Source organism: Gouania willdenowi, chromosome 8 (assembly GCF_900634775.1).
Source record: "Gouania willdenowi chromosome 8, fGouWil2.1, whole genome shotgun sequence".
In the NCBI taxonomy this organism is placed as follows: domain Eukaryota; kingdom Metazoa; phylum Chordata; class Actinopteri; order Blenniiformes; family Gobiesocidae; genus Gouania; species Gouania willdenowi.
The window spans coordinates 4,565,922-4,582,613 of NC_041051.1; the positions used below are offsets into that span (position 1 = coordinate 4,565,922).

The window sequence follows — 16,692 nt, forward strand, 5'->3', positions numbered from 1 at the left end:
AAAACAATTGGTGCAAATATCTTCTAAAAAAAATTTGGATTTAAAGTCAATGAGGGTTTGTCTTTGGAAGAATATATTTACTATGACCATTTCAGTCACATGCTCAGTGTGTCATGTTAAATGAACTGCTGTCCAATCAGCAAAGAACCTAAAAAAAGTCAATACAAACTTTAAAAACTTCTTGGTTTGAGGAAAATAGCTTGGTCACCTTCATCACCGATGAAATAAATCTTACAGTGGACACGTTGTATCTCATCTACATTGTATTTATGAATGAAAATGTCACACGAACATACTATGCACTACAAACTCAATGAGTATATACTGTCTACTATATCTTTCTATAAATACAAGGAAAGTCTGTCTGTCTGCGTGCGTGTCTGTGTGTGGAGCGCATATCGCCCTGACACAGTATCTGATCGACCTGAAATGTCGTACACAGCTTGTGCATGGCCCGAGGGTGTGCATTAATTATTTCTGACATTTTTGGTGATTATGTTTCAAACGATTATTTTCATTTTATTTTGAAATCAACACGGGTTAGACCGGACGGGACTTGAGGGGGGGAGGGGCGTCTGAGTCTCACGCACACTGATACTACTATTACTACTACCACCAGGGTTCCCATACTTTTTTCCCAATTATTTTTAAAAACTTTTCCAAAACTTTTCCAAAATATTTTACCAAAAATCCATGACTTAGTTCTTTCTTTGGTTGTGCATTTCTTGGTTTTTAGTGTACGCCAGCTGAAGTAATCAGCACTTTCATGTTGAGATAACGCTTAACATCTTTGGGGTTCAACATATTTTGAACATTAAAATAAAATAGGCTATATTTCAACAAAAATTCCAAAACATTTCAAATATTCCATGACTTTTTAAGACTGGAAAAGCGGTTTTTCAAATTCCATAACTTTTCCAGGAATTTGATGACCGTGGGGACCCTGTACTACTACTATAACGTACAGGGAAAGAGCGGAAATGTGGGACGTGCTGTTCTGATAAGTTGAATTTTGTTTTGTTCTCTTTTGTTAGCTGGATCTGGACTAGGGCTGTGGCACAGTCAAGCCCTTTACAAACAGCGCACACAGAGAATCTCCGGGTGCTGTCTCCAGATATTCTCTGGCTCTGTACTGTACACTACACACATGCCCTCAAAGTCCGTGTCACTTCAGTATTTAGTGTTTCAATGCAGCAGTAGCGTGTCCGGAGGAGAGGGGGATGAGAGGGGGTGAGGCTGGTGACGAGGCAGCAGGCAGCGGCTGTGCTTAAAGCGAACAGCGAAACATGCACATTTCTCCATGAACACCGCATTATAAATGTTGATATTTTCACCACATGTTTATAACCTAATGCGCACCTTACGTAAAAAAAGGAAAGGCAAATCAAAGCATGTGGGGAGGTGCGTGAGGCTGTTAGATTGAGTGCTCCATTGGTGCCACAGGCAGAATATGAGAACTAACCTCTAACAGGGTGGGTGGTGGGAATCCAGCCACAACGGGACTCACTCAGTGTGTTCCTTTGTGCCAGTACCAAGCCTGGATAAATGGAAAGGGGTGCCTTTGGTGTAAAACCCACCTGTTTTCTGTGTCTCTTCTTTATGGTAGTATGTTGGATGTATATGACATGTTTGTGTGTAATTCATTTTCCCACTGGATTTTCTGAGTTTTTCCTTGCCAAAGGAGGTTCTAAGGACAGGGGATGCTCCGGGACATTTATTATCCATTTGCTTAAGTCCAGCAAACATTGGTGCAAACTTTATTTCTCAAATTATCATGTGGATGTCCCAAAGAATTAAACCAGGGAAATTGCACACGCTATTTTACTTTGCACCAGCAAATAGAAAGAAAGTTCAGGCGAAGGTGACAGATGTTATAGTAATTCAGAGGATGACAATTCAGGTTATTTCTACTCACAAGAACATCATATGATTAAACCTCTAGAGAGCTTGTAATTAAACTTCACTACTCGTATTCTTTAATGCAAATTTGATTCAAAGTGATTTAAAATGGGTTATTAACACATTAAAGTCAGGTTATTCTGGTACAAACTGCTGGACTAAGAAATATGAAAATGGTCTCCACTATTAAATACATTTGTTTTTAAAGCGACGCTCCACGTTTCCACGTGAATGCTTGTGCGAATGCGCACACTGTAAAACTCTTTGCGACTCTTTACTCCATAGAGACTAGTAACAAATGTAGGGACACTGCTGTGAGGACAGCCACAGCTCCTCCACTTCCTGATCCCATCTGCAGACAGACAGACAGACAGACAGACAGACACTATACACTGCAAATGAATTGTGTCTGTTTTCTCTACCTTAGATAATATTTATCTTAGATTTACAAGCAATTTATCACAACTGTTTTGCGCACGAACCAAAAGCGGATCACTCACAGTCCACTGCACATAATCAAGAGGGACCTCCGTGGAGTCCGTTCATCCTGAACACATTTGTGCCTTTATTCTATTGCTTCTCCACCTCGGTCTACGTTTTTCGTCTTGCTTTGACTGTGCCAAAAACCGTGATGGAGAATTCTGCTGGATACTCTGTCCTTACACTTCTCCTACTCTCAGATTGTGAACGTGCATAGACTTTTGACGAGCTGAGCGAGCAGTATAATAGTACAATATTAAGACTTAAAACAGCTCATGGATCATTTTGTTGGTAGAAAGCTCTCCAGCGTCACGCTCCTGTATTTCAAATGGGTTTTTTATCAAATGACGCCAAAAAAAGTCACATACTGCAGCTTTAACAAAATGTGGCAGCAAAAATCTAATTTGGACAAGTTAATTTGTAAACCATCATCTGCTTTAAAACAATTCTCCAACATCCAGCTGCATTTGAAATAGTGTATTTAAGGAGAAATTCTGCAGTTAAAAATTGGTTCTTCCTGCAGCAGCACCTTTATACTGTGTTTTAAAAGCTAATCTTTGTATTTTTTGACTGAATTCAGTTCTTATTCTTCCTCTGTCCCATTAGCAGTCAGCCTCAGTGAGGAATGCCAGGTCGAGGCAGGGAATGCACCGTATGCAGTGAATGCAGCAAATGCAGTGAGCAGGGAGGGAGCATCTTATTGTCTATAATTAGGGGGTTGAGTTGCTGCCGGCACTGCGGCAGACGCAGCACATGTGGGAGGTCTCATACATCGTCTCTGAGAGCATGACTGCACGTGCAAAAAATGAGGCTTGTGTAAAACCTTTGTGACTTCAATTAATCATGACTATCTGACATTTGACAGTGGCATACTGTATATAATATATCCTATATAATAAGGACTTTAGCTTTAATTGTTTCTTTTGAAGGTTCTTGCTCAATGCTTATATTCATTATGTTTTATCATGATGGTTTTTTTTTTCATTGAGAAACATAACTGAACCTACAGTGTATGATTTCCTGGTGTTAAACTTTGAAGTTAAAGATGGGGAATTCCTGCTTGTATATCTCAAAGCTTTTGCAACGTTTTCCCTCGAAACAGCCTGAGAGTCAAACGTTGCGCCTAAAGGAGAAGTGAGATGAGAAGGGAGCGTGATGATAGAGTCATTCATTAGGCAGGAACTCACTCACAATCTACCTCCAATGAAAGTTATTGACTGTAGAATAAACTAACATCAAACACGTCAGCCATTAACTTCAGCACCGACTAATGTTTAATATCATCAGACCTCATCAGGTGCGCCTGGGCCTCCGACTTTCTGCGATCACGAGAAACAGAGGAAAACAATTGAATGAACTTCCTGAAACTACTGTAGAAGACACCAAATATTTCATATTTTCATATTATCCTCAATATTACTACGACTTGTTAACCTTGGGGTCAATCTGACCCCAGAGATATTTGCCTCCAGAAAATTGTTAAAGTTTTTGTGTCAGACACTTTGTTTTTGTTGACTACATAAAAAAATCCCTTGATAATGAAACCTTGACTTGTTTTCTAGCGCCACGAAAAAAACCGATCATATAAATCCAGGTTTTTTTTTAGGTATCAACCAAATTCCTTTGGTACTACCTGATACAGATTCACAGAAGATCAAACGGTACCATGTTTCGGGATCTAAACGCAGCCTTGTGACTAGGGCTGAACGATTAATTGCATTTGCGATATTATCGCAATATCATAAAATGTGATTTTCTAATAGCAAAGGCCGCAATTTATTATTATCATTATTTTATTTTTATTTTCTTTATTCATTTATGTTTTCTTGTCCTGTCTTGTACTGTCCTGTTAAATTCAGAGAGTGTTTAAGAAGTGCAGTCCACATGTTTACATGTTTCATGAAACGTGAAGCTAGTTAGATATGTTGAAGAGGTAAAGCCACAGATTTGCTTTATTGTTGTAATCTTTGCTTTCAAATTTATATTTTATATTTATTTAAAGTTTAAATACATCTGAAATTGTTTATGATGCTTGTGTTCATTGACAAGAGGCCCTTGAAAAAATAATCGCAATATTGAAGAAAACAAATCACAATTAAATTATTTTCCAAAATCGTTCAGCCCTACTTGTGACTGTGAGGGAGTGGAAGAGTTGAAGAATTTCCATGCATGACCTGAACAAAACATTTGTTGTGTGTGTGTGTGTGTGCGTGCGTGCGTGCGTGCATGCGTGGCTCTTTAACTGCTCGACCAGTGTGCGGATTGAGGGAGCGCGTATGACCGGAACAGATCGATTATAAGGTGCTGTATGCTCTCTTTTAACATGCTCAGACTAAATAAACAAAACACACACACACAGACACTAACAGCAGGCGCTGCCGCTGCTTTCAGAGCCAGTAGGCTGGGGTTTTCAGCCTTGTCCACAAATATGAGTAAAATAAAGCTGTTTCACGTAACTCTTTGTTGTAAATGAGACAATAAAACAATGCAATGGGAGCAGCTACAGAAAGTTTCATCATGACAATGACGTGATTGATCGGATCGGTGAATTAAGACATTACAGCCCATCACATTAATTGCATAACATGCAAAATATCGGTCGATCCGATATAGGCAATAGCCAAATCTTCTCAATTTACTGACAACATGAAAGAGTAACAAAATCCCAAAACCACTTTTTTCTGCTGAATACAAATGTATTTGTGTATGAAGTAGTGCTGTTGATTGATCCTGATCCAACTATTTACATTTCTCATATTTAGTTGTAAGATGTCAGAGTTACTGCCCTCTATGGGTTAAAACCTGGCTATTACAATAGATTTTTGCTATTGGCTGACAACGAGATCATGTGATATTTTGGGACCACTTGTCACAAACAAGCAGTTAGGCCCGCCCCTTTTATAAAAACTCACCTGTGGGCTCTACAATCTGTGGTGAGTAGGTTGGATTGATAAAAGAGAGGTGTATTTAGTAATGAGTAGCTAGTTAGCATAGCATAGATTGTTCATTGGAGATTTTTTAGAATAGACTGGGCGTGTAAGTAGTGAGTAATGCTTATTTATATAGCACCTTTCACGGACAGAGGTCACAAAGTGCTTTACATATTCACCCATTCATAGTCAACCACTGGGAGCAACTTGGGGTTAAATTTCCCTCCTAGTGGCAGGTCAGGAGAAAGCGGGGGTTTAGTTACTCTTTAAGGACCACAACAGTGTGAACCCTTTTGGTTGTGGAGATGATATGACTTTTTCTGCAGTGCCACCATCAGGTCAATAGGGGACGTAAGGTCACACGCACACACACCAGTTTTACACACCTAAAACAGCATGGGGTCAAATTGACCTCAAAGGAACACAAATGCTTGCAATATGTGTTCAACATAATTGTACCCATCAAATTAGGAAAAGTCATGAAATGTGAAGCAAAAATAAAAGTTAGCTATTATTTTTTTGAATGATAAACATTGAATGGGGTCAAATTGACCCTAAGGATAATAGGAGGGTTAAGTGAGTGGTTAAATATGTAGTAAGAGATTAAGATAATATATAGAAGAACATATCAAATCTCACGAGAATCAATCTGGGTCAATTAGTATTGGTAGTCAGTAGGGATGTAACGATTCACTCAACTCCCGATGCGATTCAATTCACGATGCTGGGTTCACGATATGATTCTCTCACAATTTATTTCACAAAATGAGACTGTAGACAAATGATGATTGAAAAATATATTTTTTTTTTTCTTCCAAAATAAAAAGGAAAATGCTGTACTATTTTCTATTATTGTTCATTGTCAATTATATTGCCTATTCATTTAAATTCTGGCTCTACAGTAAATTATGCAAAACTCCATATTAGTTCTTTTACTTTTTTAAAGTGCAACTGAAAATGTATTTTGTGCCTCAACAACTGGACTTTAAAACAAATCCCATATCAAAGAAATAATATTAATAAATAAACTGTGTCTTCATTCTCTCTCTCTTGTTTCTCTTTCCTCTCTGTGCCCCTCTTACCTTGGATTTCATATGTTCTTTCTTCCTCACTTCTTTCATTTTGTCTTGGGGAAGCCAAAATGCTTCCACACTTTTGATTTAAAACACGGTGGTGTGTCCTGAATTTCAAATTGTAAATAGATAGCGCTCTCTGCTGTTAAAAAAAGTACTGTAATTCAATTTCAGGATTTCAGGGTATCGATGTGAACCCTGACCCCTTTGAATCGATTTTAACTGACTCACAATTAATCTTTACATCCCTAGTAGTCAGTAACAACGTCAAATTAGAGAAAGCCAATCAAACAGAAATAAAGGTGAAATGAATTTACACAGAATTAGGGAAAATTGGAATTAAAAAAAAATGGAGGCCTTTTACCACATATTAACAGTGAAGAAGATATTAGATGTTGGAAAGCTGGAGAACTTAAAACCACTTTACTACTTGCTAAGTTAGTCAAATTCCAGAAGCAGCTGTAGCTACACAATGAAGAGCGTCAAACAGGAACCCATTAACTTGTTGCAGGTTCACTGTTTTTTGGGGGGGGTTTTTAAGATACTGACCATTATTGACCAAAAAGTCAATAACAGACTAATAGGGAACGTGAGCTGGTTTAGACCGTCGTGAGACAGGTTAGTTTTACCCTTCTGATGATGTGTTGTTGCAATAGTAATCCAACAAACACCATGTTCAAGCATAAGGGTGTCCATATGTGCACTTGGCACCAGGACACCCTAGGCCGCAGTTCGATGATCGACTTCGTAGTCGTGTCATCGGACTTGCGGCCGCATGTCTTGGACACTCGGGTAAAGAGAGGGGCGGAGCTGTACACTGATCACCACCTGGTGGTGAGTTGGCTCCGATGGTGGGGGAGGATGCCGGTTAGACCTGGCAGACCCAAACGTATAGTGAGGGTCAGCTGGGAACGCCTGGCAGTGTCTCCCGTCAGAAGGAACTTCAACTCCCACCTCCGGGAAAACTTCAACCATGTCTCGGAGGAGGCGGGGGACATTGAGTCCGAGTGGGCCATGTTCCGTGCCTCTGTTGCTGAGGCGGCTGATCGGTGCTGTGGCCGCAAGGTAGTCGGTGCCTGTCGTGGCGGCAATACCCAAACCCGTTGGTGGACACCGGGTTGAGGGGGTCCGGTTTGGGGGCCTCAGTATTGCATCACTGCTTTTTGCAGATGATGTGGTCCTGTTGGCTCCAACATACCGTGACCTTCAACTCTCACTGGATCGGTTCGCAGTCGAGTGTGAAGCGGCCGGAATGAGAATCAGCACCTCCAAATCCGAGTCCATGGTTCTCGACCGGAAAAAGGTGGAGTGCCTTCTCCGGGTTGGAGATGAGGTTCTGCCCCAGGTGGAGGAGTTCAAGTACCTCGGGGTCTTGTTCACGAGTGAGGGAAGGATGGAGCGAGAGATCGACAGGCGGATTGGTGCGGCGTCTGCAGTGATGCGGAGTCTGCACCGGTCCGTCATTGTAAAAAGGGAGCTGAGCCAAAAAGCGAAGCTCTCGATTTACAGGTCGGTCTACGTTCCAACCCTCACCTATGGTCATGAACTTTGGGTCATGACCGAAAGAACAAGATCACGGGTACAAGCGGCCAAAATGAGTTTCCTCCGTAGGGTGGCTGGGCTCTCCCTTAGAGATAGGGTGAGAAGCTCAGTCATTCGGGAGGGGCTCAAAGTAGAGTCGCTGCTCCTCCGCATCGAGAAGAGCCAGATGAGGTGGCTCGGGCACCTAATTAGGATGCCCCCTGAACGCCTCCCTAGTGAGGCGTTCAGGGCACGTCCCTCCGGAAGGAGGCCCCGGGGAAGACCCAGGATACGCTGGAGAGACTATGTCTCTTGGCTGGCCTGGGAATGTCTCGGGGTCCCCCCGGAAGAGCTGGAGGAAGTGGCCGGGGAGAGGGAAGTCTGGGCCTCCCTACTGAGGATGCTGCCCCCCTGACCCGGAAACGGCTAAGCGGGAGAAGATGGATGGATGGAAGTCGACAACAGAAATGCTTTGAAGGTGTCTCACATCTCACCCTCACACCCTTGTGTCTCTCTAATAGTTTCATTAACAATCCATCAACTTCAAAGACACATTGTTGACATGCTGCCTTCCACATTTCCCCAGTAAGACGTGTCAGTAAATGGTGAACGGTTTCATTCAGTCATTCTCTACCAGTCTGGCTGTGGGAGCCACCAGCAGCTCATATAATATCCAGCCCTGACACAGATCCAGAAGTAATGGTGGGCGATATATCGAATATACTTGATATATCACTGCCTGTTCCATGTGAGATGTATGAATTGACGATATCACAACCATCGACCCGCTCCCAACTCGCCCTTTCCCTGGGCCATGGACTAGCTTACCTCGCTGCATCTGCTTCGGTCGACAGCAAAATTGTGATAATCGTTTAATAACCGCATCAGATCGTGCGTTTCCTTAGATGGCACAGCCCTAATATAAGGGGCTACTTGAATCACCATATTGGTGTCATTTTATGCACCAAAAGTTTGAATTCAACATTTGTACAGTGATTCAGAGGAGAAATTAAAATATTGAGATATATATCATACATCGTGATTTAGCCTAAAAATATTGAGATATTGGTTTTAAGCCGTATCGTGCAGGTGTTTTCAGTAATTAAATATTGGAAAACACTGTGATTTAAAAAAAATAGCCTCCATATTTTTTCCCTTTTATTTTATTTTATTTTATTATAATTTGATTTGATTCTATTTTTGGCAAATGCAAAACATGGATCCTACTTGATCATATTTGATCCTGAGAACTGCTGAAATTATAAAATACAATAATTACATTATGCTATTTGCTATTAAACTTAAACGAATCGAGTGTTCATAATCAGATTATGGTTATTATTTATTTCCCTGATTCATGGCAATGCACACCCCTACATAAATAGTTGAAAAGAATAGTAGTTAGGAGCTAGAACCTGGTTTTAGTTTTTATTGTTTTTACAATTTAACATGGTTGACAATGACTTGTGATCTTAAATTCGTCAGATAATTGACCTTAAAAGGAGGAAACATGTCCAAAAAAGAGAAAGAGATTATGTGTTTCAAAATCAAATAATAAACATTCAGGTCAAGCCTCGTGACATAGATAAAACTCTTGTTTAAGTTTATTCTTCCTGTTTGACTTTTAGCAATTGTTCAGTTCAGCCATTCATTGTATGTAAAAGACTGTTATTCACTAAGCACGAGGAGAAGCCTTCCTTTAATGCAGCAATGACTTTACATTTCACATGAATTGTGCTTTTATTCCAATTATCAACAACATAAGAATCCTCTTTATCACACAGTGTTACTGTTTAATGGTGCCCTTCAACTGATTCATAGCACACTGAACATCTGGACCAACCATCCATGAATGCATCTCTTCACCGTGTGGAGCATCCAGCTGTGAGAGAGCCTAACAGAGCTCTGGGTTTGTTACACAGCACAGAGATGAACTACCTCTGCATTGTTGGCCCGCAGGCGTCCATTCATAAAGACGGTTCATATCTGAAACATTCTGCACCAAAACTCCAACGTTTACAAGGACAATAAGGTTTAGAGAAAGCAAATAAAACAGAATGATACCTATGTTCAGGGTTGGAGTCAATTATAATTGTAATCATGTAGCTGATAATTAAATACAAATATGGTGTAATTATAATTGTAATTTCAAAAATATCTTGCTGTCATAGTCGTAATTGAGTTCAGATAATTGTCTTTATAATTGTTATTGCCATGAAAATTTCATAAACATTGTCCATTATAATTTGATGCTAAACTGGGGAACCATGTAAGTTCTATGTACAGTTCTACACATATGTAATTAACAATTATTACAATTATTTCATATCAAGCTTTCCCACATTTTACCATTTAAGAAATTTAAATCTTGGGGTACACTGACACAAAAAAGGCTCAGACCCCCACACCAAAATATTAAAACCTATATTTTCATTAATTTGGAAGCTTAACAAGGTAACCAATAGATAGGAGAGAAATTAGATAATGTCTTAGTATTTTACAGCTGATTTAGGATCAGTTATCATAAGAGATGCTAGTATTAGTATTATTTATTAAAGGCTCAGTAATTGTGATTAATTGTAATTGAACTTTAGTCATTGAGAACGTAACTGTAATTGACTTTGAGGGTGAAAAAAATAATTGTAATTGGAAAAAATGCTGGTCACTGTAATAGTAAAGTGAATTGTAATTCCATCCATCCATCCATCTTCATACCCGCTTATTCCCGTTTAACAGGGTCACGGGGGTCTGCCGGTGCCAATCTCCAGCTCTCATAGGGCGCTGGGCGGGGGTACACCCTGGACAGGGCGCCAGTCCATCACAGGGCAACACAGACAATCATTCACTCTCTCATTCACTCCTATGGGCAATTTAGAGACTCCAATCAACCTTACAGTCATGTTTTTGGATTGTGGGAGGAAGCCGGAGTACCCGGAGGAAACCCACGCAGCACGGGGAGAACATGCAAACTCCACACAGAAAGGACCCAAGTCCACCCCAGGGCTTGAACCCAGGACCTTCTTGCTGTGAGGCGGACGTGCTAACGTTTTCAGGACGTTTTCAGGACATTTGATTTAATTTTTATTTTTATTTTTAAAGCCAATTCACTCCTTTATTTGTCAGAATTACACAACTTCACCTAATGTTCGTTTGCCACCCCAAGTTTACTCCTGCTCTCCTGATTTAATAGTTAATGTCCCTAAATGCCAACGTGCTCATGACATTAATCAGACTATGGCGGCCATTGACCACATTTACATGGGAGCTTTAATTCCTCTTTCATTCAGAATAAAAGTTAAATCCTCTTTAAACTGACCTTGTAAACACTTAATTCCAAATAATTACAAATTAAACTTAAATCTGAATTAAGTGGCTGGTTTATTCTGATGTTAATTCCGAATGTAATAATTTCTCTATCTTGTAAACGTTTAATTCGGCTTTAAGTTAATTCCGGTCGTTCTGCGTATGCTCGGCCAGTTATGATGATAAGCGGTGACGACATAATCCAAAATGGTGGCCCGGACTAGAGCCGAGACTATCTATCTATCTATCTATCTATCTATCTATCTATCTATCTATCTATCTATCTATCTATCTATCTATCTATCTATCCATCCATCTATCCATCTGTCCATCCATCCATCTATGAAGCAAGGAATACTGTATCTGTCTGTCTGTGTCTGTGGCTTAAATATTTCTGTGGTTCAGGAACAGACAACTGAGACTTTCAACACGGCCGCTGCTTGGTTCAATGGTGTGCAACATCGGATTTGTTTGGACGCCCTGCCCCACACCCCATGGGAGTAGAAAATTTTAAGAAATGATGTTGACAGACAGGTAGTCATGGTAACTCAGGATATGTTTGAACAGCTCAATCTTGACTTTCTGTGGTGTCTTGCGATAACACGTGTTATGAATTGGCGCTATACAAATAAAGATCAATTGATCAGTGAAGAAAAAAATAAAAAACATGAATCAACAGAAGAAAGTTCATTTGTAGTTATAACTCTCTCTCTCAGCAGGCTGCAGATGTATGCCAGCCTATATTACAGTGTTACATATATACATACTTCCTACGGGCACTGCACTAGTTTATTTAATGTGAGCCTTAGAAGACATTAATATAATGAAAAAAGTGGATGGACACTTTAATTCTGAATAATTTATTTCGGAATAACTGATTCCGAATTAAAAAAAATATCATGTAACCGTGGCCATTGTCGTCTTTTATGCTGCAGTTTGCCAGAGGAGGCAGAATAAAGCCCAGGAACATGATGACTCACTGTTTAGGAAGTCCCACACTGTTGTTGACAGGAGGCTGATTCACTAAGATCAGTAAATCCTCTTCATCAGATTCTCACTATGCAGACGAGCAGCTGCAGCGTCACACATCTTCAATCAGTGCTAAAGGCTCAGAAGCTGTTCCTCGTTTTAAAGGTGATCAGGTTAAAATGAGAAAATTACAAAAGACGAGTCTAGTTCCTGACCTCCCAAACCTGTACCCTCACAAAGTCGGTATCATGATATCGTTTAAAATGTCAAGCTTTGCATTATGACGTCATCAGACTTCCCCTCCAATTAGAGCCGGGTATCATGGCCAATTTCCAGAATCGATTTGATTATAATTAATAAGGTTTTCAATCAATTAATCACGATTTGATTTAAAATTTTACTTGGATATTTATGAGATGGTTCCAAACCTCTGACTTAAGTTGGGCTAGCTTTAGAGCTGTAGATTGCCATGAATCTGACAATACGATAAAAGATTTGCATGCAAGTACCAATATCAAAAACAAGTAGTATATTTATCTAACTGTCAAATTACATTTTTCCAAAAGGTTTAACTTTTGCTTCTACAACATATTCTGATTCTGTTAATTTGGACGTTTTTTGGATCGATTGCGATATATCCCCGAATACATTTTTAGGCCGGGCTACCGGACTGAAAACACCACTCACTTTGTTGTTGTTGTTGTTCTTCTTCTTCTTAATAATGCATCAATTTTATATAGCGCTTTTTTGGACACTCAAAGTCGCTTTACAGAATTAAGGGATCATTCTTTCATGCCACACTTAGTGGTGGTAAGCTACTATTATAGCCACAGCTGCCCTCAGACTGATGGAAGCGAGGCTGCCAAAGTGCGCCATCGGCTCCTCCGAACACTCACTCACACACTACATTTATACTAGGCAATGTGGGTGAAGTGCCTTGCCCAAGGACACAATGACAGAATTCTCAGTGGTCTCCCATCCACCTACTAACCAGGCCCAGACCTGCTTAGCTTCCGAGATCTAACGGGATCAGTCATTCTTCTTCTTCTTCTTCTTCTTCTTCTTCTTCTTGTTGTGTACACTAGTTAAAATCCAGGGGGCCTCATTTTTCAAATGGCTACTTCTCCATTAGTTCTCGTTAGATCGGAATGCAGTTTGGTATAAATACTCTATCAATGAATATGATGAGATGCTCAACGCCCTTTCCCCAATTTCCAGTAATTTCCAAATTTATGGGAAAATAGTCGTGTGATATACCGTTTAAAAGCTAATTCAACGTAGATTACGATTATGCCTCGCACAATTACGAGCCCGAGGGGCGCACCTCTCTTTTATTAAAGTTGTTTTATAATTTATTTGTGAGTCAAATATTGCGACAGTTGGTGGTACCGAATCATTGACACATACTAATATATGAATGAGGCCCATTACTCCATATGTGCCACGACTACTCCTCCATTAATGCTCGTTGAATCGGGCTGTAATTTGACATGGATTTTCCATGAGCGGATGTCGAGCAGCAATTTTTTTGTGATTATTATTTTACTTCCGTTTCATAGAAGGCACATTTAACATAACTCATATGTTCTTATTCATGTCATTTCTGATCAAAGCCCAGTCACTTTCTATGGTTCAAGATGTGGTTTCTATCTATTATGTTGTTACCCACATGGCACTGTTTTAGAGTTCATAAATCTAACTTTACTTATAGAGCCTGATCATTTTTTAAATTTATTTATTTTTTAATTTAATTAATTTGTGTTATTTATTTATTTTTTAAATTGTACATTTTCACAAACCTTTTATTTTATACAGATACTTTTGTGGAAGATAAATGAAGTTCCAATTGTGGTAGATTGGTCTCTTTCTTTTTAAGTTTATACATAAGATGTTTACTGTATGCAAGGGAACCATGGCAACAATTTATTACCAAAAATAAACGTTGGGGTGAAAGTAAATAGTAACTTTTACTTACTTATTTAATTGAGCTACTTTTTACTTGTATTAGTACTTAAGTACAACTTTAATCAAATATCAGTACTCTTTACACCTCTGTTTATATGTATATTTAACTATCAAAATCCCATAAACAGCAGCTATTACAAAAACTGTTACAAAAGTACACAAGTTACACAATTTAAAATAAAAAAAATCCTATTATAAAGTTTTAGCTTCGAATTCACCTGACGTAATCTTTGTAACTTTCTATGAAATGTGTGGTGACGTCAGAGGCTGTGTAGCGCACCTTTCTGAACATCACCTGTCTCTGTCACTGCGGTGCGTGCACACGGACACGGACACACGCACTCACCTCGGCCACGCCACAGCGCACGCACGTGGACAGCAGTGCGAGCAGCAGCAGCAGCACCCACGAGCTCATGTTGCTGCCCGGCCTCGTGCCTCTCCCAAGGACCGGGCATTTATGGGCGCGCGGGCGGCTCGCGCTCTCTCCTCGGGGACGGGTGCGCGTGGCACAGTGGCTCGCGCTCAATGGATGGAGAAAAGCGCTCCTCGAGCTCCTCAAGAAAGTTTCTTCAAAAAAATAAATCCCAATAAGACTGTGAGATGTTTATTGCTGCAAAATGCTGTAGTGGACTGCCAACGCTTTCATAAATTTAACTATTCCAAAACAAAAGCATCCGTTTAGAAATAATATTCCATATGTGTCCAAAAATGTTTGGATGGTGTCAAACATCCCTGAGAGAAGTTCCCTCCTTGGCTCCAGTTCTTCTTCTTGTGTGTCTCACCGCTGAACGTGTGGACTAATATCAGGTCTGGACCGTGAGGGCTGAGGAGTCTTATCACTGGTTCCTCAGCGCTGGAGCTGCCTGATTACACTGCGCACTGCCCGCAAACTCTCTCCCGCCCCCTGCCTGAAGAATGGCCCATTATCACCCACCCAGTGTCCAACATGAGGCCCGCGGGCCCAAGGGGAGCATGACTTTGCAAAGTGCACTGTTTTCTTGACCTAATGAACGCACGTGCTAACAACTTCACTTGTTACTTTTTATTTTTAAACGCATTTTAGTTATTCTGACTATTTGAAACGATATTTATTTTCTTTTAGATCTTCCTATAATTTGAGACACATCTCAAACATTATCATTCCTAGGAGCAGAAAAGTAATTTAATCATAAAGCCCCCTCTGATTGGAATGATCTTCCTGCCTCTGTAACTTCTATAACCTCCCTTAATATGTTTAAAAATGCTTTTGTGCAATACCTTCAAAATGTATGTAACTTTAACTGTACCTTATATTTGTTAATTTATTTCTTAAATGTTGTTAAACCATATGACCTTTGATAGTTGAGAGCCCTGTGTGTGTGTGTGTGTGTGTGTGTGTGTGTGTGTGTGTGTGTGTGTGTGTGTGTGTGTGTGTGTGTGTGTGTGTGTGTGTGTGTGTGTGTGAGAGAGAGAGAGAGGTATGTAACATTAGTGGTTGACCAATATAGGATTTTCAAAGGCCGATGCCGATTAAAATTCAATTCAAGACAATAACACTCATATGATATAAATGTATATATTATAAATTAAATTAAATACATCAATAGAACTCTTCACATTTATTGAATTAAATATACCCGTACACAACCAAGTAAAACAAAAAGTACAGGACAGGTAAGTAATAGTAAAGCACGACAACAATATACAATGTGCAAGTAGTTGGTTTAAACTAAAAACCTGTTTTAGGTATAAACACTCACTCCTTCCCTCTGTTCACAGCCACTATTCTGTAAAATGCATGTACAGCTGCTTCTGTCTTGTGCATCTCTTTTTTTGTTTGAACAGTATTGGACCCCTTTGAAAACTAGATGGTTCATCTCAAGGGGTTTATATATATAGTGGTTTATATTTATAAATAAATAAAGAATAATTGAGTGTTATTATTATTATTATTATTAATTATTATTTATCCATCCATTTTCTTACTCGCTTGGTCCTTTTTCAGGTTCGTAGGGGTCTGCTGGTGCCTATCTCCAGTTCCATTGGGCATTAGGTGGGGGTAGGTGCCAGTCCATCACAGGGCAACATACAGTCACAGTGAGAACCACGCACATTGACTGTATGGGCAATTTAGAGACAACAATCAACCTAACAGTCATGTTTTTTGGATTGTGGGAGGAAGCCGGAGTACCCGGAGAAATGAGGAGAACATGCAAACTCCACACAGAAAAACCCAAGCGTTCATCCCAGGGCCTATTTGCTGTGAGGTGGATGTGCTAACCACTAAGCCACAGTGCGGCCATTATTATTATTATTATTATTATTATAGTAAATTTATATAATAATTATTATATGTTATAATAATAATAATTATTATTATAACTGGACAAAGCTACAGTTATAGTTAAATCAGAGTTAGAATGTGTAATAATTTGACTGGTGAAAAAATTCAAAATAAATCCAAACAGTCTTCGAGGGCTGCAATACTGCAGGTTGTCAGTGACAAGGTGCACGATGACACTTTCATCACATTCAGGTGTGCTGAAGCAAAGATATATAAATTTTATTAATCC

The 16,692-nt window shown here is 39.7% G+C and overlaps 1 protein-coding gene across 3 annotated transcripts in view; it reads right to left on the reverse strand.

Moving 5' to 3' along the window:
* The window catches only part of pdgfbb (platelet-derived growth factor beta polypeptide b), a 36,027-nt gene extending 21,020 nt beyond the window's left edge, over positions 1–15,007 (reverse strand). For all 3 annotated transcript variants that reach the window (XM_028456261.1, XM_028456260.1, XM_028456258.1), the window contains exon 1: positions 14,487–15,007. In XM_028456261.1, the coding sequence (XP_028312062.1) occupies positions 14,487–14,595 (109 nt within the window). In that variant the 5' untranslated portion in view covers positions 14,596–15,007. The remainder of the gene's footprint in view (positions 1–14,486) is intronic.
* Positions 15,008–16,692: the final 1,685 nt, after the last annotated feature.